Source organism: Aplidium turbinatum, chromosome 8, assembly GCF_918807975.1.
Source record: "Aplidium turbinatum chromosome 8, kaAplTurb1.1, whole genome shotgun sequence".
NCBI classification, from domain to species: Eukaryota; Metazoa; Chordata; class Ascidiacea; order Aplousobranchia; family Polyclinidae; genus Aplidium; species Aplidium turbinatum.
In genome coordinates, this window is record NC_137479.1 from 5,307,436 (window position 1) to 5,329,236 (window position 21,801).

The 21,801-nt window shown below is 39.6% G+C and overlaps 1 protein-coding gene across 1 annotated transcript in view; it reads right to left on the bottom strand.

Moving 5' to 3' along the window:
• LOC145775806 (TNF receptor-associated factor 6-like) overlaps nt 1–21,801 on the bottom strand; it is a 39,968-nt gene that overhangs the window by 7,470 nt on the left and 10,697 nt on the right. Inside the window, exons 5-11 of the mRNA XM_082587176.1 lie at nt 11,652–11,726; nt 10,434–10,511; nt 9,600–9,782; nt 8,783–8,909; nt 4,215–4,425; nt 1,575–1,691; nt 413–502 (exon numbers count right to left, since the gene is read on the bottom strand). Of these exons, the coding sequence (XP_082443302.1) occupies nt 413–502; nt 1,575–1,691; nt 4,215–4,425; nt 8,783–8,909; nt 9,600–9,782; nt 10,434–10,511; nt 11,652–11,726 (881 nt within the window). The remainder of the gene's footprint in view (nt 1–412; nt 503–1,574; nt 1,692–4,214; nt 4,426–8,782; nt 8,910–9,599; nt 9,783–10,433; nt 10,512–11,651; nt 11,727–21,801) is intronic.

Here is a 21,801-nt window from a genome sequence, read left to right on the forward strand (position 1 = left end):
AAAGGGCGCCGGTTCGACACCGCTCAAGAGCATGCGGCTGTGTCTTTTGCAGGACACTTAAAGGCATGCCTGAAGGACCTGTGGACATGAAGATTGGCTTCCTTGCCTTCCCGTCCACTTAATCTAAATCTTCAACCACCAGGTGTAATCCTGGATACGACAAACTCATAATAGGAATCTAACAAATGTTGAATTTTTTTGGCAACAGCTGTAAATGCTACTGCAAATGAAACTCTTTCAAACAACTGTTTCTTAGACAGGATGTTGCTCTTAGCTACAGCACCAAGTAGGATTGTATCCTGATCTCAAACGATAAAACGACATTGCTCTTTGTTCTGCTGTTGAAGTGGACTTCAAGCCGTGATGGCATCGTACCAGTTGAGACTGCAGTTGTCATGCAACAATCGCTTACCTGTGTAGTACAGGCATGTCGCCCTGTGTGGCAGCTTTCCTCAATTTGGCGTATTCTTTTATCCGCCAATGGTAAAGACCATTGCAACTCCTACAAAACATGACATTAAAATAATTGCTAGTTATTTGTAAAGCTCTCTTTGTAACACTGCACACGGCCAAAAGGTTAACTCAGTTGAAATCCAACAAAAAGAACTCGAAGCTGTCAACTTAGCAGGTTTGAAGAAGGTTTAAATATTTCAAAAGAATGCGAATTGCGAAACTGTCAGGATTAAAGCCGAAGAAGCGCTCATAATCCAAAGATAAATATTACTTTCAGCCAACTAAGACTCTAAGAATTTGTGTTTCCTCAGATTCTGCGATTACTTTAAGAAGAAAGTTATTTTGTATTTTATTCAACGTTATTCGACTGATAAGAAGCAACGCTGTGCTGATGTAAATTATTTATTTATGCCACAAAAACAAAATATATTTTCAGGACATTACAGGCTGACCTCTATCGCAGTCAGTTGTTACATAGAATGATTGCATAATCATTATTACGAAAACAAAAAGTAGAGAGAGAGCGTCAGAAATTGAAAGTTTAGATTTAGAAGGTGAACTCTTAAAATCAACATAAAATGAATATCTCCAGAGAAAGAATGGATGCCAAAAATGTGTCCAGGAACCAGGTAATGAAAGTACCGAGTGACAAAGCCACCGGCAAAAAGTAGACGTTTGAATGGAACAATACGACCAAAGTCATCGCATAGTGCTCGGAACAACGTTGCTACCCTCTTTAACCTAATTGTTCCGGTTCCAACCAGAAAACTGTTGTGTTTATGTTGCGCAATATTACGATATTATTCACATCTGAGGTTTCATATAATTCAATTCAACCATTAAAAGTCAAAAAATTTTCACTGTCACAAGAGTTAAGATTGTGATCTGGTCTGTATCGCATAATCAACAACTGACCGAAGCTGCGTTGCGTTGACCACAACGGTCGTAGCACAATCATGCAAGGAATATGCAGTTCAATCCTCAAGTAAAATTCGTTTAATCCCAGCCAGCGAACTAGTTTTTTTGCATTGATTCAACGTCTGCGGAGGCTGAATCAATGTAAAACGACGGGTTTGCTGGGTGAGGTGCCACACACGTTGCACAATGAACATGAGCGCTACCTTAGTTCGCCTTCATCCATTCGTTGCTCAACAGAAGATATCTTGCCAGTTATCTCCTTCATTTGGATCAACTGGTTCTCCATCTTGGCCATCAACTCACGCACGTGGTGGTCAAGACTGAAAATGAATAAAGTTTAATAAAAAGTATGTTTGTACCAGTTCACTTAAAGCACTACTTTGAAGTACAAGGTTCAACGATATCTGCTTATAGTAAGAAAGTAGGAGGCTGTGCTGGTGGCAGGCAACGAATGACATTTGTATCTAATTTTTAACGAAATACATCAATCAGCCAACCAAAAACACTTTGGGACACTGCACGACAAAGGGAACGCTGGCAAACATTACAAACTGAGTATCTAGCCTAGTTCATCAAAGGCCGCATCGGCTATGATACTGTAGTATTAGCAGTAGGATTAGAGCTCGACCGATATATCGGTCAGCCGATATATATCGGCCGATATCAGGTGTAGCCGATATATTGTATCGGCTATTTTTCGCCGATAAACATCGACCAGCAAAAGCAAACTCAAAACCAGCCATACATGCTTTTAGAAGAAACACAAGTGGCTTAAACGTGCTTGCATAGCACGAACAATTGTTGCAAGAATATGTCAATTGACTATATATATATTTTTTTTCGGACATTTTGACCGAATTGACTATATTTTTTTCATACATTTTGCTAAAAAATCGGCCAATGACCGATGAATGACCGAAAAAAAAACAAAAAAAACAGACTGTATCCCTTAGCTTCCATTCAAGCAGGAAAACTTTCGATTTTTACGTTGCTTCAACGATTGATGACATTGAATCAGTGTAACAAAGATGAATTTTTTGCTAAAAATCGATGGGAGTACCGGTGTACTTCTACACTAACCACGCGCAATTTATTTCAAGTCTTACGTCACAATGTCTGGCTTTGATCTCCGAGTGATAGTGATAAGGCAAGGTTGGTTACAAAATTAGGTCATACGAGTAGGCTATCACAGCAAGATGCAGCAAAATTTGTCAAGTTTTGGTATTACAGTAAGAAAGAAAAGGCCCAGGGAAAATTAACTTTCGCTCACATGACATGCAAAAATAAACCCAAAGAAAAAAGCCTAGTGAAACTTTGCACAGAAGAAAATAGTAGCGTCATTGTAGAAGTTTTCCGACCCGTGCCCAGAGCATTGTGACGCAAGAAGCCACACGACCTCGTTCGGTGGAAGTTAATCAGTTATGCGGCGTATTGCAGCTACACGGCGCTTTGACTCTCCAAGCGCACCTCGTTGGTCTGATGAAAGCCTTCGCTGAAATTTTAAAAAGCCTTCCAAACCGTAGCCATAGCTCTTAAATGGCGAAGAATTCAGACCGGACACGTTTATCCGCCGTCAGCAAAAACGAATTTCGAGGCCTGGGTTGTTTCTTTTTTGTTTGGTGTTTTTTGTGATTAGTGTTAAGAATGATTTTTCCGTTATAGCAACTAATGCATAAACTTTCTTGGACTGGTTTGTTGCTTAATAACTTAGTTGGTAACAAATTTTTCGTAGCTGATATATATCGGCCGATATATATCGGTATCGGCCTAAAATTTTTATAAATATCGGTATCGGCCTGAAAAAGTGATATCGGTCGAGCTCTAAGTAGGATGCTGTAAGTATCTAAATTCGGTTGATCAAAAGTCATCATTTCGTTAAACTGTCAATTGCAAAATGTGTTTTTACACCCATCTCTTGTTTGAGTACGTCACTTACTGCAAGTTGTATACAGATTTGGCCAGACCGCCACTAGCGGCTTTAAAAGAAGATCTTCAATGCATCAATGAAATCTTCAGAAAAGTGGGAACTTCTAAATGAAACAACCTTACGCAATGACCAGGTTGCTAACGGCTTACTACGTTTCAACGTTGCGGTAAGGCGCAAACATTTGTCTACATTTGTGGTGAGTTTGGTTGATTGCTAAAAGTGTAAACGTAAAGATTGCTGGTCCATGTTATAGGCTCTTCCTAACTTAGCAAATCGATTCTTTTTTAGATTTACAAATTTTACAGTTTTTAATGTAAAAAATGAATAGTTTGCTGACTGGGTGGTTGCATTCTGACAATCGCAACAATCTCGGTAACTCTTGTCCATGAAAAAGAGAACATTGCATAACCGGTTACTAAACACCGCTTTGTGTCCGCAATATTATAAACAGAACACAGGATGAATGCCAAAAATATAAAGTAGATATTTTGGGGATGACTTTATCGACGAAATAGAATAAAATTCTCACATAGCCAATATTGTGATACCCATTGTATGACATAAAAATATTGAAAATTTTAACTAACACAACGTCCAAATTTAGACAAGAAAATATGAAGAAAACGGCTTTCAAACCAGAAAAGCTGATGGTTAACTAATAACTATGTAATTCAACGACAAGCCGTGAATGGTTCTAAAATGCAACAATCTGTGATCTAGTGACGCAGAAAGCAAGAAAAAGATGAAATTTGTAACCTCCGAATCTCACTTGTACTGATTTCAAATGTTTGACCTTGTAGTACAACAAAATATAACGAGATAAAGTGTTTCAGAAAAGCTAAGCCACGCCATTGAAACGTTCATAAGCTACTTTCGTTGAAGAAGAACTTGTATGCAAGACCAGTTTTGGGGTTACCTGACAATCTTTTGATCATGATCGGTGTGCTTGTTCTGGAGGACCTTAAGACCACTAGAAGCATTGCAGGGACAGTCCAGTGTCACGTTGGAGAGCACCACAGGAGAGGAAGCTGCAGATGAGGAGGAAGACACACCTGTACCATCACTCTCCTCCAATCGTTTGTTGTACGCTTTGATGAGAGCAATTTCATCAACTTCCTTTTCCGTTCCTGTAAACACAAACACGAAAACTTTTGTCAAAAAGATTACCAGATATAAAGTTATTACTTCAAAGTCCAGTTGGCACAAATGAAATAGAAACAAAAATAAACAGAAAAATTATACTTAGTGACGTAGTGGAAAGTGCAGAATCAAAAGCCGTAGAAAGAATAAAACCTGTTTTTCAATGTACAGTAGGCTACAGTTAAATTGAGTTTGCTATATCTGTGAATTTTGCATCATGCTAGATGCCATGTTATTGCTGAGTTTCGGTTATCTCTGTTTCAAGAAAGTAACCTCTCTACGAGAACGTCTGCCTAACGTTAGAATGAACGTGGGTTCGACACCGCTCCAGAGCACGCGGCTGTGTCTCGGCAAAGACACTTAATGGCAAGCCAAAATAAAAGTAGCAGGTGACTCGAAGACTAACATGTCACTTCGCTGCTTCCTGTCGTATCGCATCTGGGAACGCAGTGTATTGTATGTTGCTGCAATAGGCACAAAATAAAACATTATTGCTGTTATCGATTTTAACATTTTAGCATGCACAAAAAGTTTTCTCGCACCCTACGTGACAATTAGGGAAAATATTCCACGTGTCTTCAAATGGTTGAAACAACTCGTTTGAGTCGTTCCAATTTGAAAATACATTTTTTAATACACTTATCTTTCTGATGGTAGAGATAACGGCAATCATAAATCAACAATTGGCCGACGCAAACGCGTTTAAAATGTCATTAAGAAGTCCTCAGTACGCAAAGGCTAACGACAGTTTTACAACAGACTCGTCTTCCCATCGCATTTCTAGGAAAAGCCAAACTGAGACAAATTGTCAAACATAAGAAAAAGCGGATGGGACTAAACACGTTGCAAAGTTTTGATTATATAAATGGAGTGTGAAGTGTTTGTTGCAATGACAGTGCAAAAAGATGAAGAGCAATAAGTGATTAAATCTTTGCCACCTATCCGAGACCACAGTCTCGTTGCTTCAATCCTCTGTGAAAACACATCACCAAAATACCAAAGTGCATTCTTCACAGACACCAGTGTATAAATTAGGCAAATAATCGGCAAAACGCATCAAATTTCGAGTCATGTTATTCAAGTAGCCAGCCCTGAAAAGGAAAAATCGCAAATGAAAGCGAGACGGCACAAGCTTATAATTACAAGATGGTTAAGCAACAGGTCAACTTCTTCCTCTACATTGGGTTTTCCACAAAGCAAACGCTTAATTTATACATTTACAACAGAAAATTACTTAACGATTTGAACTTAAATTTACATTCAGAAGCAAATGGGATCACATTAACAACAAAACCCAAAAGACTAAAAAATGCAGCGTAGACATCAATAAAGCATTTACACGATTACGAAAGTCATCACTGTTAAGAATGCCATTGTGCATTGAAACAGTGCGCTTAAATGTCTAAAATATCAATGTGAAATGTTGACAGTTCCAAGATATGAACTTTCAAACAAAACTTGAGAGGTGAAGTAATTAAAAATTGTCGCTGATGAAACGAAACCCAGGAAGCATTGTTAATAGAATTAAACATTTTTGAAGAGCTTTGCTCACAGAAAGGTGATGATTATATTTGTTAATATTAGGTTGCCTAAATGAAAGGCAGTAATTAATACAAAGACAAATTGTACCGCGTGGCTGCTGGCAAGATATTATTGCGATACCATTCCAAGTAATCCAACAAAGTTGTTCGCTTTTACGGTTCCAAAGGCCTACTGAGTATTGTTGTAACTTACATTGTTATTACGTTTCTGTCACTTCGCTTGATTTCTGCGTGCCTATACTTTATTCAATGATTGAATTAGCTCTGCCGCTGACATGGTAGTACAGTGGCTCGTAAGTGTTGCATAGTGCGAAGTGTGAGCGCATCTTTTATTTATCGTCCTATTTTATGTCCTTTAGAGTTAAACCTATTTAAGCAACTTAACTGTGGGGAAGGCTGTCTGCTTTTTATAAAAAATGCTGCCAAGTAAAATTATTGTCATGTTAGTTTTGATAACCGTTCATCAAAATAAATCTGATAAACTTTTGTATGGAAAAGGTTGATTATATACAGTACTTTGGGACATGTCCCTTCTACACATGAAAATAATTGGACATTTCCACTTAATTTTAAAAGTCAATTATCAAAACTATTTACGCTTAGCAAAATAAAGAGTGATATGATACTTTTAAGCATTATAAAAACTTAAGTTTTCACGCATACTTGCTGATTTTATTTTCCTGTTTTACTAATCATTTTTGTTAACGTTTAACAAATTGATTATTTAATTTACTTTCAGTGCCATGCTATTCAACTTGGAAACTTTAAGACCGCTGGCAGATATATCTTGATACACAAAAAATAACGAAAGTATAACATTAAAAAATATTAATAGAAATATAAAATAAACTAAAAATATAACATAAACATAAAACTATTGCATAAATGGTTGCTTGGTTTTACCGCACAGAAAATATGTTGAGAAAAGTTGTGATAAAACATTTTTCTTATTGTACTTTTATTTGTATATTTTTGATTCATTAATCATATATTATATCGTATATATGAAAAAGTAATGTTTGGAAAATAAACACAGAGCTGCTGCAAAAACACACTATCATCATCGAGATGATATCTTTGGTTAAACAGAACGCTCGGGCAGCAGTAGAAAATTGTCAGCAACAGATGCTTTCACATACACGTGTGTACGTTAAGCACACAATCATGCCTCATCATCATCATCATTATCATCATCCAAATTCGGTTCTGTCCTCACTAGTGGGATGGCGGATTCTTTCCTTGCAGCAATTTTCTTCACAACTTTCCTTTATCTCGTTCTGCTTCTTCCTTCAGTCTGATCTTGTTTGCCTCATTCTTCGTTTGTTCTTTTCATGCAACGTCACAATTATCTCTTCCCTGGTGCTCAGGAACAGACCCATGACCACATAATCAACGATTGTACCATCCCAATGGAGTGGAAGGTCTGCGTGTCTTGGATGATGAAACCAAAGACTAGGTGCTCTCGTAGCCTTTCATCATAGTCCGGGAACATCGTAAATCTGGGGTGGTAAAAGGATAGACCCTCGGCCCCAGAGGCTCACACGACGACGACTACCTCCAAAGTCAATGCCTTTCTGAGAAAACTGCCTCCCACTTTAGCACAATAGCACATCCCCAATGCAGATACCTCCTTACTCCATTTGCTCTTGCAAGTTGATCTATGTCCGCATTATCTTTGGCATATCCTTCAGTTTTTCAGTACCGGTAAACTGGTACAGGCAAGACAAAATTTTCATTTTCACTGCAAGTAAGTTACCAGACGCCTGGACGGGTTAGAAAATTTGCTTCAACCATTCCTTCGAGTCAAACCAAGTCAAAAAACACTAAAAACCGTCAAAACTGCAAAGACTGTTATCATTTCATGCTATTGACATAGATGCAATATGACAAAACAATTATATGCACCACAAAAAGATAGCGCCATTGGCATTTTATCCCAAGAAGAAACTTGTGATTAAGAAAGTTAATGGATTAAAGTTTCATATTTTGTGCAGTGTGAATTAGAGATAGATCAAAATGTTAAGCTTCAGAAAACACAGTTTTTCTAAAACTACTTTTCTGCCGGCAAACATACGAACGATTTATCTCACAATCTCGCAAGTACTCAGAAGATACATCTAATAACCCGTTATTATCAGATTGTGCGCACTGTATTCAACTGTCCGGGTGTTATCTATACGTTATTCCTACAATCTGCTTAAAGTCGTGGTTCGAAGTAAGCTAAGCTGACGATAACGATATAATAACATATTATTATCACAAAATCTTCCATTATAAGGGTCCAAGCAGGAAAGACAAGTCACACAGTCATATGACAAAATAATCTTCAAACTAAGATATTTTAAGTAGTATGAAGTGACATATCTAACATTCAGCGCCTTAGTATAATCTCTCTTTAGAGTGGGGCTACGACACGGGCCCTGTTGCATGTATCTGTGGAACCGAGCCCCAAACAGCGGACCACCTTCTTGTTTGCCCTCGGCTTGCCACCCGGTGCAGTAGGTGGGACCTGTCAGAGTATAACTCCGTTGCGGAAGAATGTGTCAATCTGTGGTGTATCAACGAACTTTAGAAGACTCGATAGAAGAAGCGCCTTAGTTGGAAAAAATGTTAAAAGTTATTAATACATTGATATGTCTCAACAACTGTTAATGATACAAAGACTCATCATGATATCCGCACGACTCATCTTTAGTGAGATGCGGAGTTTGTCTCAGCTAGCAGAAGTCTAGCAGGTTTTGCATCCTTTCCACCAGGCAAGGCTGTGGAAGCATTAAACTTAATCGAACTATCAATGAATCACCTGCAGAAGTACCGGGCTCGTTTCGTATTTCCGAATCGCTTTCATATAGGTTGATACTGTTGGTGATTGTATTGCTGATGTCATCATCAAAATATCGGTCAGAATGATTGGACATGCTTGGGCTGACCTGACAAGAAATTATTTCAAATATTTTTTTAGTATTTTACCCATACTACGTATTCTTGTTACGGAGATGGTGAGCTGCATAACCCACTCTGTGACCTCACAATTCAACGGCATTCAGTCGATGTGGAGGCAGCAGGATGTGCAACACGGCGAAGTGGATCCGACCACCTCGGTAACGGGGACGTCACCGGATTAAAACTTTACATAATTCGAGCCATTTTTCATCACTTGTGATTTCCACACCTAAGAGGAGGCAATTTTACATGCGGCACGTAAAACAAAGATTGGTTCATGGTTTACCGCGGATATATATACCACAAAAGAATTAAGTCTTGTAAAAATCTTTAAAACTTTAAAGCATAGTGTTAAAGTAAATCAAACAATATTCCAAAAGTAATCTACATTATCATACAATTTCAAAAAATTTCAACATCATACAATTTTTGCTTTTTATTACGTTCAGGCTAATAACTATTATTTTATTGATGCATGCTATTCCGGTCATGTAGTATGAGGTTTAAATGATATGAAATGAACGAATGTAAGTACATACCCCCTGGTAACCTATCCCGACAAATATTATTTTGGAAAAAGGTCTTCATGGCATAGCGAAACCTTACACTCTTACAGCTTCACAAAAACATGTTTTCATAGCATAACTTGTATTAAAAAATCAAGAATAAATACATGCCTTTCGAAAGTGGTTTGTTTTTTCACTCGAAGCTTCAACAGTTTTGAGCTTTGCTAGGGCTTCTTTTAAACTTTGCTGTAGAAAGTCATTCTGCTTTTGCAGAGCGGTGACAGTGCTTAGAAGGTACTGAAGATGAATCTGGGTTGACAGTTCCATGTGTTTCTGAATTTCATGTCGAGGGTGCTGAAAAATTAGGTTTTTGTGTCAAAGTCTTGCGCTTTCCATGCTCAAAATGTGGTTGAAAGACATCTCGTTGAATTTGTACTGGCCGCCAGTGACTGGCGTCACACAAATATTGCTCAGATGACAGATACTTATAAATTTTCACTGCATGGAGCTTAATATTTCACAAGATTAAGTTGGATTTTTAAGTTGCATAAATTCGTAATTTCGTGTGAAACTGACAAAAATAGTTTGCGGATAAAAATACTAATAGGAATAAGTAAAGCAAAGGAAAGCGTCATCTTTTCATTGAAGAATGAAAAAAGTATCTCCAATACTCAAATATCAGGCAACCTCAAATGATAAAAACAGTTTTAAAATCTAATTTTGCAATGCATATGAGTAATTCAATGCTATTTTAAATAAAAAAAAAGATGCACAACCAATTGTAAACAATACATTTGTCGAAAGTGGTTTACAGCTACAATGATATTATAGCACATGTATAGCACTGAAGATGAAGACAGTAAAGTTTTCGAAATAAGTATCTTACATTTTAGAATCTTTATTTTTTGATTAGATTAACCAGGCGTTTCAACCATTTTGCTCCAAAGCTACAATGGGGCGAGTAATTCGTGATTAGCCAGGAAGATCGAAGTAAATCTGTCTCACCGTTCTGTGGCACCCAACTTTGTCGAACACGCACTGGATGGGGGCTTGGGGGCATTCCCCTGATACATGCTGGTTCAACTGCAAAAAACAATAAACCATGCTCACGCTTGAAGATCGAAATGTTCAATGAGTGGAATTGTCTGATTCACACTTACGTAACTATGGTGGAATAGAGAAGGGAGACGTGGAGGATCGTGATCAAAGAAAGAAAACAATTGGGAACGAAACCGGAGAATTTCAACCAACAAAAAAAAATACATCAAAGCAAAGAAAATATTAGAATAAAAATAACACAATAATACCTTTGATATCAGCAATGGCCTAGCACATAAAATGTTATTACAGGAAAGTAGGCTACTTGCCAACAAAATTGGCGGACTCCCGTGTGCCAACGGCGATGACAGACGTAAAACAGGAAGAATTATATCTTGGAACTTTCAAACTGTGAAAAATGTTACTGACAACACTTTTTCTATTTTCGACTGTATTCATTTAAAGATGCATTATTGAGGTTTTAATACCACTAAGCTAGAAAGCGTTGCAAGACAATTTAATCATCAGTAAGTCAGAAAAAAAGCAAAACCCCACAAGTACGACGTCATCATCACGTGATAGTTGTGAATAGGTTAAAATGACCTTAACAAAAACAATCGAGTAGTTGCTACTTTAGCCTTACCTTGGCCCGAATACAAACACAATACAATACTGTATTATATCATATATTATACAAACAACGAGAAGCGTTACGCAAATTGCGTCGAGATATGCCCTACCTTGTAAATCCGATTACACAAAATCTCTCAAGGCAAATGGACGTAAGCCAATTTAATTGTCGATGAGAAAAGGGTTTTTACAAGAAAAGCGACCAAAATATCTTGAAGCAGTGACCTCACTACGGGAAAGATCACGAAGATGAAACGTCACAAATGTAAATAATGACAGAGTGTAAGCATTAGAATCCAGCTACAATTAAACCATAAGGCAAACACGTTTTAATCAGACGTGACAAGAAGTTCCCATTTGGTCGCGATTCCAACTATCTCGAAAACGCTGCTGCATTTCCATTGATTAAACGTTGCCGAATGTCCGAGACGTGCAACAATATTACTAATTTTGAAGTGGATTGGCATTTGCTGATACTTTTGTAACGAAGATGTTCAGAATAACATGACGGATCAACTGATCGGTTTGTGTTCGCCCGAACACAAGGAAACTTACCCTGTATCTTTTAACTTTGCGGTTGCAATGAGGACAATCCACAGGCTGATGCTGCTTGCAATCCTCTTCGTGTGCCTGTGTTAGCAGAAGTAGTAAATATTAAATCGTAAACGTTTTAAAGTTTCCGGAAATTTGTGCCAATTTAAGAAAAACTGGTGAGTTGGCACCAAATGCGGCAGTAAAACATAATAACAATTAACAACATTAGGAAATAGATGTTTATAGAAAAAAGCAAGGTGCTTGTTTATTTGTCTTCATGATTTTGATTCCAGTATGCAAAGTAACCTTTGTTATGATGACTGGGCGGGTGTTTACGGCGACATTGGACTACCGCACGGTGCGGCCACTTTACTGATAAGAATCAGCAAGAGTAACGTTTTTAGGGAGATATCTGTTGTTTACAGTTAGATAAGATCTATATCGCCCGTTTCAACATTGCAGCATGGACAACATGCTGTTTGAAACAATGTTTGTTTGTTCAAACCTATTTGAACGCGCAGACGCATTCAAAAAACAGCAGTGGCCGAGTGGTTAGCGCGTTGGGCTCGCAGTCGAGAGCCTGCATGTTCGACTCCAGCCACCCGCACTTGCTGTTGTTTCTCTGGGCAAGAAACTTTACGATAATTGCCTCTACCTAGTGATCGGTTTCGAGTAATGGGTAGTACCAAATTTAAGTCATAAGTAGAGTAGACAACCGGAAAATCAGACATTGCCGTCGGCTGCAGCGTGGGTCAGGTGTATGTCGGAAGGCGTACACCGATGCATAGCGCTCAAGTCCGCTTTCCCGCAATGCAGGATAAAGATAAACAAACAAAAAACAAAAAAACAAACAAACTTTAATCTACATCAGACAATATCAACAAATTAACAAAGTTACAGCCATATGTGTTTTCAATTTAATTTATTTCCTTGAAAAGTAGGCCTATCAGATTATAGTGATAAGTTATTACAAATTCAAAAGCAACATACGAGCCAGACTGATTAAAGAAACTCCATGGACCCAGGGTTTTAAAACAGAAAAGAAAGCATAAATTGTCATACTAATTTCAAACAATATATGTATATACTCTCACCATAACCACATTGGGTTGGAATTCTTAAACGAAAACTGATACGAAAATATAAAAGTTGAAGTCAAAGCATTGATGCAAACAATTGACATTGTCAAGCAAAACAAATTGATCACTCACTGCCAATAGGAGCTACAAGGTAAACACTGCAAGCAAAGTCTTAACAAAAACTAGAGATGTACCAATATATCGGTATCGGTGATATAGGCCATTTTTTGAGTATCGGTATCGGCAAAATTTGGCCGATACTAAACATATAAAAAAAAGTGTTTGCTGCGGATTTTCTGCAGAAGCAAAGATATAGATTTTTTAAAGTAGTAACTAACGTCACATTGATGTAGAAAAATAACAACCTGTTCAAATTTTTCGGAATGGCTCGCTTCGGTGAGTCCGATCCCTTAACGGGGGATTTTTTCAATTTTTTTTTTAAATTATTGGGTACCGTAGCCTAATTATCATTGCCGTTTTAGGGTTAGGGGTTTGGGGTTAGGGGTTAGGGGTTAGGAACTCACTGAATCGGACTCACCGAATCGGACTCACCGAATAGTAGCATACCCCAAATTTTTGATACCTCACACTCCCATGACTTCATGCGCGCACCTTTTGGCATTGTTTGCTTACAGTGATTCTTTCACTCAAACAAAACATTTTGTTTCAGCAGTTTTGCGTTGTGAGATTCTTAAGTTGTGAACTGTGAAGGAGACTCAATTTCTCTAATATTTATCATTTGTGTTTCTTTTTTACTCTCAGCAGAAGATAAAATCAGGCCAAGACTACCCTGGTAGCAAAAATGTATAATTTTGCATCGTTTTTACGTTGCTAAACGTTTAAAAAACCCATGTAACTTGGTTGTTTTTAGTAAGCTGGTTCTATCAGTTTGTGATTTAATTTCCACCTTTCGTTGTAATAAACTCACCAAGCTCAAACAATGTCATGGCAGAGTAAGTGGGCTCAAAATGAAAGCAATGGGACTACGAATCCTCACTAAACTAATCAATAAATGGTCTTGTTGCCCTAAAATGACAACCTCATTGTGAACAAAGGAGCGTTCTTCCAGGCTATCAGCACAAGGCTGAGCACTCACTAGTACAGCGAGCTGTTGCGATTCGCTAACCATAACGGTGTAGCTTCCACGCTAGCCATTTAGACCATCCAATCAACTATATGTTTCTCGGCAGCTGTTTTGTAGCAAGAATTGACATCGACAAGAATTGAAATGGCTAGTGTGGAAGCTACACCGTTGTGGTTGGCGAATCGCAACTGCTCACTGTACTAGTGAGTGCTCAACCTTGTGCTGATGATGGCGTATGAGCGATCTTTCCAGGCTAGATTGGAGGGCAGGAAATCTTCAGCCACTCAGCAGTCTCGTCGTCCAGGACCCTCAGACCATGCGCACCGTGTGGAGGCCGATGGGTTAGGCAGTGGTGGATGACAGGTCTGCGGTCTGTTCAGTGGCACCACACTCGCATTCTGATGAAGGAGCCAGGCCCCACTTGTGCATGTCTGAACGAAAGCGGCCGATGCCAGTTCGCAGGCGGTTAAGCCTGACCCACGCAAGCCTTGCGAGGGACATCCCTGGTGGACGGGGATCGGCGTCGGGTATGAATCACGGAGCGTGGAGGTGTGATTTTGCCACTCCGTGTTCCACATATAGTTCGTCCAGTGTGCCGCACTAAAACCAAGTTCTTCTGCGTTCTTAAGTAGTTGTTGTGCGGCAGGCACAAAGGGGCGTCTTGATTTCAGCCGCTGCTTTATAGGTGGTGGTCTCTTGAATGTTGCATGGAGGAGATGGTCGGGGTCCAGGGCGCGGCGAGCGAGAGAAATCGTGGCTCCTTTACGGCGTAGCTCAGCAGGTTGGATGCCTGCTAGGATGGGTAGGCAGTCCGTTGGAGTGGGACGCAGGCATCCAGTCACAGTACGCAGTGCGTCGTTGATGGCGGTATCAATCTGGTGGGTGTAAGAACTACGACATCAGACCGGCGCGCAGTACTCAGCGGTGGAATGAACAAGGGCTAGGGTAGCTGTACGAAGAGTTTTAGCACCAGCTCCCCAGCCGGAACCCGCCAATCGCCTCAAAAGTGTGATGCGTGTAGATAGTTTTTTGCGCAGTGTCTTCAAGTGCCGGCGGTACGTGTGTGACCTGTCCAGGGTTATGCTGAGGTATGTAGGTTCGGCACAGTAGGGCAGGCGTTCCCCATCAATGTTGATGTTTATCTCACGCTGTGCCTCCCGATTGTTAAGGTGGAAGGCCGCCGACACTGTCTTTGACTTGCTGAGCTGTAGCTTCCATTTCTGGAGGTATGCTGATAGTGTTTGCATGTCTTGGTTGAGGTTCCTCTCCACTGACTGCCAGTTTCCTGCTGACTGCCAGTTTCCTGCTGAGTGCAGGAGTGCCAGGTCGTCTGCGTAAGCATATTTCCTGGAGATGGTGGGGGGCAAGTCGTAGGTGTACATGTTGAACAGGAGAGGAGCCAAGACTGAGCCCTGTGGGACGCCGTTTTTAAGTCGGCGTAGTCTGCTTTGACGACCGCTACCGGTTGTGAGGGTAAAACTGCGGTTTTGCACAAGTTCCATCATCATATGGACCATGTGTCTGTCAGGGAGCAGACGGAGTAACTTGCAGGTAAGGCCGCTATGCCATACGGTATCATAGGCAGCCGTGAGATCAACAAACATGGCACTAGCCTTCTTCTTAGCCGAGAAGCTGTACTCAATGTCTTGGGTCATAAGTGTGACCTGATCTACGGTTGATCGTCCGTGTCAGAAACCAGCTTGTTCACGGGGGAGCTGCGGATTAGGGTGGTCCAAAACAACTTTTTTTTTTTTTAAGTGCTCATTTATTTTTGAGCTTCAAATGGTTAAAAAGTTAAGTTCCCAAAGTTTCATAGCAATTCGTTCACTGTAAGTACTGCCTAGAATTTTTCACTTTTTCAAAAATCTCAACCTTAAACCATGCGAGACAATATATATTAGGGTGGAGTGAAAAAAACTTTTTTTTGAAATTCAAAAAAAGGGGGGTCTAGATCCCTGACAAATTGGCAAAAAACAACAACAAAACTGGTTTCGGGGAGTTGCACCCCCTATTGGCCGTGCTACCCCCCATTTTATGGGGGAGTACCCCCAAATTTCTCAAATCGGCTGTAACTTTGGAACTGCTGGTGCTAGGAACATGAGTTTGGTATCAAATGATGCAGAATCATCATATTTCTATCTGCTCTAAGAGGACTTTTTGCCTTAATCTCACTAGAAAAAAAGTTATGGCAAAAAATGTATATTTTACCATGTTTTGGACAAAAACGGTAGCGCAGGCACAAGGTAATGGGTAAATGTGTACTGCATATGCACTATGCAGGTTACAGATAACTTGGATACTTTTGCTTATTGAATTTGCAATAAATATACAGCATAGTATTAGTACATAGTATGCATAATATATGGTATGATACACATGACATATAGAATACAAGGGTTAATTGAGAGCATGTTGGCAGTGACAACCATGGTCTAACGGTACAGTAGTGTGACTGCGGACTGGTAATACAAAATAGTGCTCATGTCATGTATACAAACACTTGCAAGTAATAACTTTACTGCATGAGGTGGGGGTTACTAACTGGACACCTGTTCAAAGTGTAGGTGCATAAAACATGACATATAGAGCATATACTGTAGTTGGTAGACGTAATTGGTGATGGGTAGACTGTGATCTGCCATGAAATCATTGTCAAGGAAATACCAGCACACAGGTTTGATATGATCCATACTGCTGCGTGTGCAATGGATGGTAGCCTACTGGCTTATCTGTAGCAAAAGTGTGCTGCAGGAAATTGCAGATACTGAACTTCATGACAAGCTCGCACTCGTTGGAAACGATAGTACTGCTGCAATGACTGGAAATGAACAATTGAACATGGAGCACTTCGTCATCTGAAAGAGCAACTCAAAAGACAAGTGCAGTGGGTTATTGGCTTTCTGCATTGCAACGATCTCCCTCTGCGACATATATTTACAAACTTAGATGGGACAACAAATAACCCTTCATCTTTTTCTGGAATCATAGGAAAGGAATTGGGAGCCAGCGTTTCTGCATAGAAAATTGTCCAAATCAAATCAATTCCAAATTTTCTGTGTTGCCCAACAGTGTGATCGATAACCTTAGTTCTGACTAGTATTATGGCTACAGAATATGTTGAGCTCTTCTGCTTGGGCATGTTGATGAAGACTTGCAATTTTTGTCAGTCGGGTAATTATGTCATTCAAGGTGGCAAACACTTGCTTGTAGGCTACTTAGTAAATACACATCTGCGATCAACCCTTTAAAAAGTTTCATGATCTTGTCTGAGTACTGCACCAAGGTTTGCTTCACATCTTAGTTTAAAATAAAACACCACAATTCATTATCTGATGAGTCAAAAAACTTCTTCAACATGTTGCAAAGAAATCTGTCCTTCCCAAACCAAGAAGTAAAAGAGATTTCTGGAAGGTTTTGGAACGCAATGCATTTTTTATCACCCTGAAAATGTCATTGTTGGTATGCTAGGTGATGAAGACTGCCAATTATAAAGAGAAGCAGTCCAACAAATCCATCCGTTACGTTCACAAGAACAGAAAAAGCAAAGCAAGAATAATGTTGGCTGCTCACAACAAGCAGAAGATGAAAATCAAAAGCTGAGAAAGGAAATTTCACCAGCGGTGCCACCTGCAATACGCAGATTACTTGTGCCATAGCTACTAAAGCAAAATCATACCACCAACTTGTGAAGCTTGGCTTAGTTCATAAGTCTGAGCCACCTATCATGAGATCGCTAACAGATCAACAGCTTGACAATGTCATTGGCTAACCTCTGCGGCTCGATTATCCTTGCTACATCCAAGTGGTGGAGCATCATGTCAAGCTTGTGACTGAAGCAAGAATCTGTTGTAGCTTTTGGATGAAGGTATTGGCTGATTCGTCAGAAGGTGCAACCTCATCAACTTATGAAAGAATTCAACAGCAAGAAGGAATTCCCACAAGATTGACATGTTCACCATTTTGGTTGAAGTCTCAACGTAGTACTGGTGGCCTAGCACGTGCAGCAGTATGGATCATATCAATCTGTGTGCTGGTATTTCCTTGACAATGATTTCATGGCAGATCACAGTCTACCCATCACCAATTACAGTATATGCTCTATATGTCATGTTTTATGCACCTACACTTTGAACAGGTGTCCAGTTAGTAACCCCCACCTCATGCAGTAAAGTTGTTACTTGCAAGTGTGTGTATACATGACATGAGCACTATTTTGTATTACCAGTCCGCAGTCACACTACTGTACCGTTAGACCATGGTTGCCACTGCCAACATGCTCTCAATTAACCCTTGTATTCTTTATGTCATGTGTATCATACCATATATTATGCATACTATGCTGTATATTTATTGCAAATAAAATAAGCCAAAGTATCCAAGTTATCTGTAACCTGCATAGTGCATATGCAGTACACATTTACCCATTACCTTGTGCCTGCGCTACCGTTTTTGTCCAAAACATGGTAAAATATACATTTTTTGTCATAACTTTTTTTCTAGTGAGATTAAGGCAAAAAGTCCTCTTAGAGCAGATAGAAATATGATGATTCTGCATCATTTGATACCAAACTCATGTTCCTAGCACCAGCAGTTCCAAAGTTACAGCCGATTTGAGAAATTTGGGGGTACTCCCCCATAAAATGGGGGGTAGCACGGCCAATAGGAGGTGCAACTCCCCGAAACCAGTTTTGTTGTTGTTTTTTGCCAATTTGTCAGGGATCTAGACCCCCCTTTTTTTGAATTTAAAAAAAAAGTTTTTTTCACTCCACCCTAATATATATGTCATTTTTTCAGTACAAACTTTTTTACTGTCACTGTTCCCTATAAAGTAATTTAAATTAAAGGATGTATACCATGAAGTAAAGATTACTACCTAGGCTATAAAATAAAGAATTTTGCATATTTGTACATGATTTTAACCCCAATTTGGACAAAAATCATGCTTGTTTGAAACTTAGAAGGAACACTGTTTACAGTTCATAAAACGCTTCACAAGCAACTATTATTGTAGATTATTAAAGTTTTTGTTTTTTTATTGCTACCAGGATATTGTTTTCTGTGTCTTTCCACAACTTGGAGAAGAAACTGTTTTTGTAATCCATCCTGGTAGGGTGGTCCAACTTAGAACATTTACGAAAAGTTAAAGTTTAGTGCAGCATGGATGGTTGGATGCTCATAGCTCATTTGGATACCCTAAAAACATTTTCCCAAAGTTTCCAGCCTATGCCTTTATACTTAGTACTGCCTAGCAAATAACGATGCACCATCTTATTGAATTATATATTTGTCGGATTTTAGACCTAGGCGCATGTATATTGTATACCAACTGCGTATTTTATATCATATCATGCATGGAGGATAATGTACAAATGTACATATAAATAAATAAACTAATGTATATATATAACTTATGATCAAACTATAACAAACTCAAATGTAAGGGGAAAATTATTTTGCCGCACACTGGATGAAGCATCGCAGCATCCCGCGATTAAACATACGGATGGATAGTGGATACCTATTAATGTGCTTCCCAAGGCACTCAGATACTTGAAGTTCATCCATTCTTAAAGGCTGGCTGGTGGCTGCTATAGCAGTCCTCAAACCTATCGTCCCCTCAAACCAGAATACAAAACCGAGTGACTGAAAAAAAGCGTTGAAGGATGGCAAGGAGTTATGGTTCATTGGGATGGAAAAATTGTTCCATCAATAAACGGGAATGAGGAAGAAGATAGAATTACAATGATTGCCACCTGTAAGAATGATGAAAAGCTTTTAAGTGTTTCGAACGTAGAAAGGGGTACAGGGGCTCTAATTTCCAAGCGTGTTTTCGAGGCTGTTGAAGATTGGAATTGGAATGATGTGATTGTTGAGATGTCATTTGACACTACAGCTTAAAACACTGGGTCTATTAATGGAGCTTGCCACTTGCTGGAAAAGGAAATGGAATGTAAACTGCTTTGGTTAGCCTGTAGGAATCACATACACAAAATTATATGTGGTGATGTATTTTCTGCTGTCTCTGGTTCATCTTCAGCTCTAACCATTTCATCGTTTAAAAGATTCAAGGAGAAGTGGTCAAGCCTCAACAAAGATGCATATGAAGTTTGTGATGGATCCTCGTTTGCAAACCACTCTTGCGGATTTCAAGAAAAAAAAATGTAAAATTTCTTCATTTTACACTCAATAGTAGTACCGAGGGATGATTATCGGGAGCTGATTAAAGTTGCTCTAATTTCCTTGGAGAAAGCCCACAGCGTGGCGTACGCTTCCGGCTTCCAGGTGCCTTCAACCATGCACGGTGGATGGCCAAGATCATTTATGTTATTTTTCGATAAATTAAATGAAATAGCTTGCTTTGACTTTTTTTCATCAAGATATTGAACTGTGGGATGCTCTGGAAAGCTATAAAGTTGCAAAAGATATCATCAAAACTATCAAGTAGTAAATGACTCTGCTGGAAAAGCTGGAAAACTATTTAGTGACTTCAATGTGTCGATGACCCAGGATGAATCACAAAAACAGTTTATTCAAGTTGTGGAAAGACACAGAAAACAATATCTTGGTATCAATCAAAAACAAAAGTTTAATAATCTGCAATAATCGTTGTTTGTGAAGCATTTTATGAACTGTGAACAGTGTTCCTTCTAAGTTTCAAACAAGCATGATTTTGTCCAAATTGGAATTAAAATCATGTACACATATGCAAAATCTTTACTTTGTAGTTTATAGTATCCATCCTTTAATTTAAATTACTTTATAGGGAACAGTGACTATAAAACATTTTGTGCTGAAAAAATGACATATATATTTTCCCCTCTCGCATGGTTTAAGGTTGAGATTTTTGAAAAAATGAAAAATTCTAGGCAGTACTTACAGTGAACGAATCGCTATAAAACTTTGGGAACTTAACTTTTTAACCATTTGAAGCTCAAAAATAAATGAGCACTTAAAAAAAAAAAAAACAATTTTTTTTGGACCACCCTACTGCGGATCTATTATTGGTTCGACACGGGCGTAGATGAGTCTCTCGAGGATCTTGAAAGGGATGCAGAGCAGTGAGATTGGACGGTAGCTCTTCGGGTCCCCTGGGGGCTTATTGGGCTTAGGAACTGCAACCACAAGGGCTCTTCTCCAGATTCTGGGAATTTTCAGGTGGCGCAAACAGCAGGAAAGGAAGTCTTTTAACCAGGACTTTAGGGAGGCAGCAGCATGGAGTATCAGCTCCGGGCAAAGGTGGTCAGGGCCCGGGGCTTTACCTGGCTTTATGTGCTGGAGGGCGGCAGAAAATTCTTCCAGGGTGAACTCACGCAAGATGTTGTCCCCGTCTGGGGTTGTTACCCTCCAGAGGTCCGTCATTTCTTGCAAGACGGATCTATCTGATTCACGGTCTCTCGATTTGTATTTCCCGTTCTCTATGCGGCTGGAGTGCGTGAAGTCGATTGAATCAACGGCTTCTGTCCAGCGCTCCTTCCTCTTTGAGTCCAGCCTTGCCAGCAGAGCTGTGGCTGAGCCGTTGGTGTCATTGCCCTGAGGGGCGTGGAGGAAGTCGGAGTAGAGGCTTTCGTACTCCTTATCCCAGCACAGTATGTAGGTCTTTCGTCGGCCGCGGGGGATGGATTGTGCTGATAGCCTGGAAGAATGCTCTTTTCTTCACAATGACGTTGTCATCTTTGGCGCAACAAGACCATTTCGTGAAGAAAGGGGCGTTCTTCCCGGCTATCAGCACAAGGCTGAGCACTCACTAGTACAGGGAGCAGCTGCGATTCGCCAACCATAACGGTGTAGCTTCCACGCTAGCCATTCAGACCATCCAATCAACAATATGTTTCTCGGCAGCCGATTTGTAGCAAGAATTGACAGCGATAGACACGTGTTTCACCCATGAGGCTGGGCTCATCAGTATCGCACCGTATTCTGCCACAAATTTATTCGACCACCGCTTTACCAGTCAGTTTAACGCTTATCTTTGTGGAAACAAAGAAAGAGCCAACAAAACCAGCAGGCG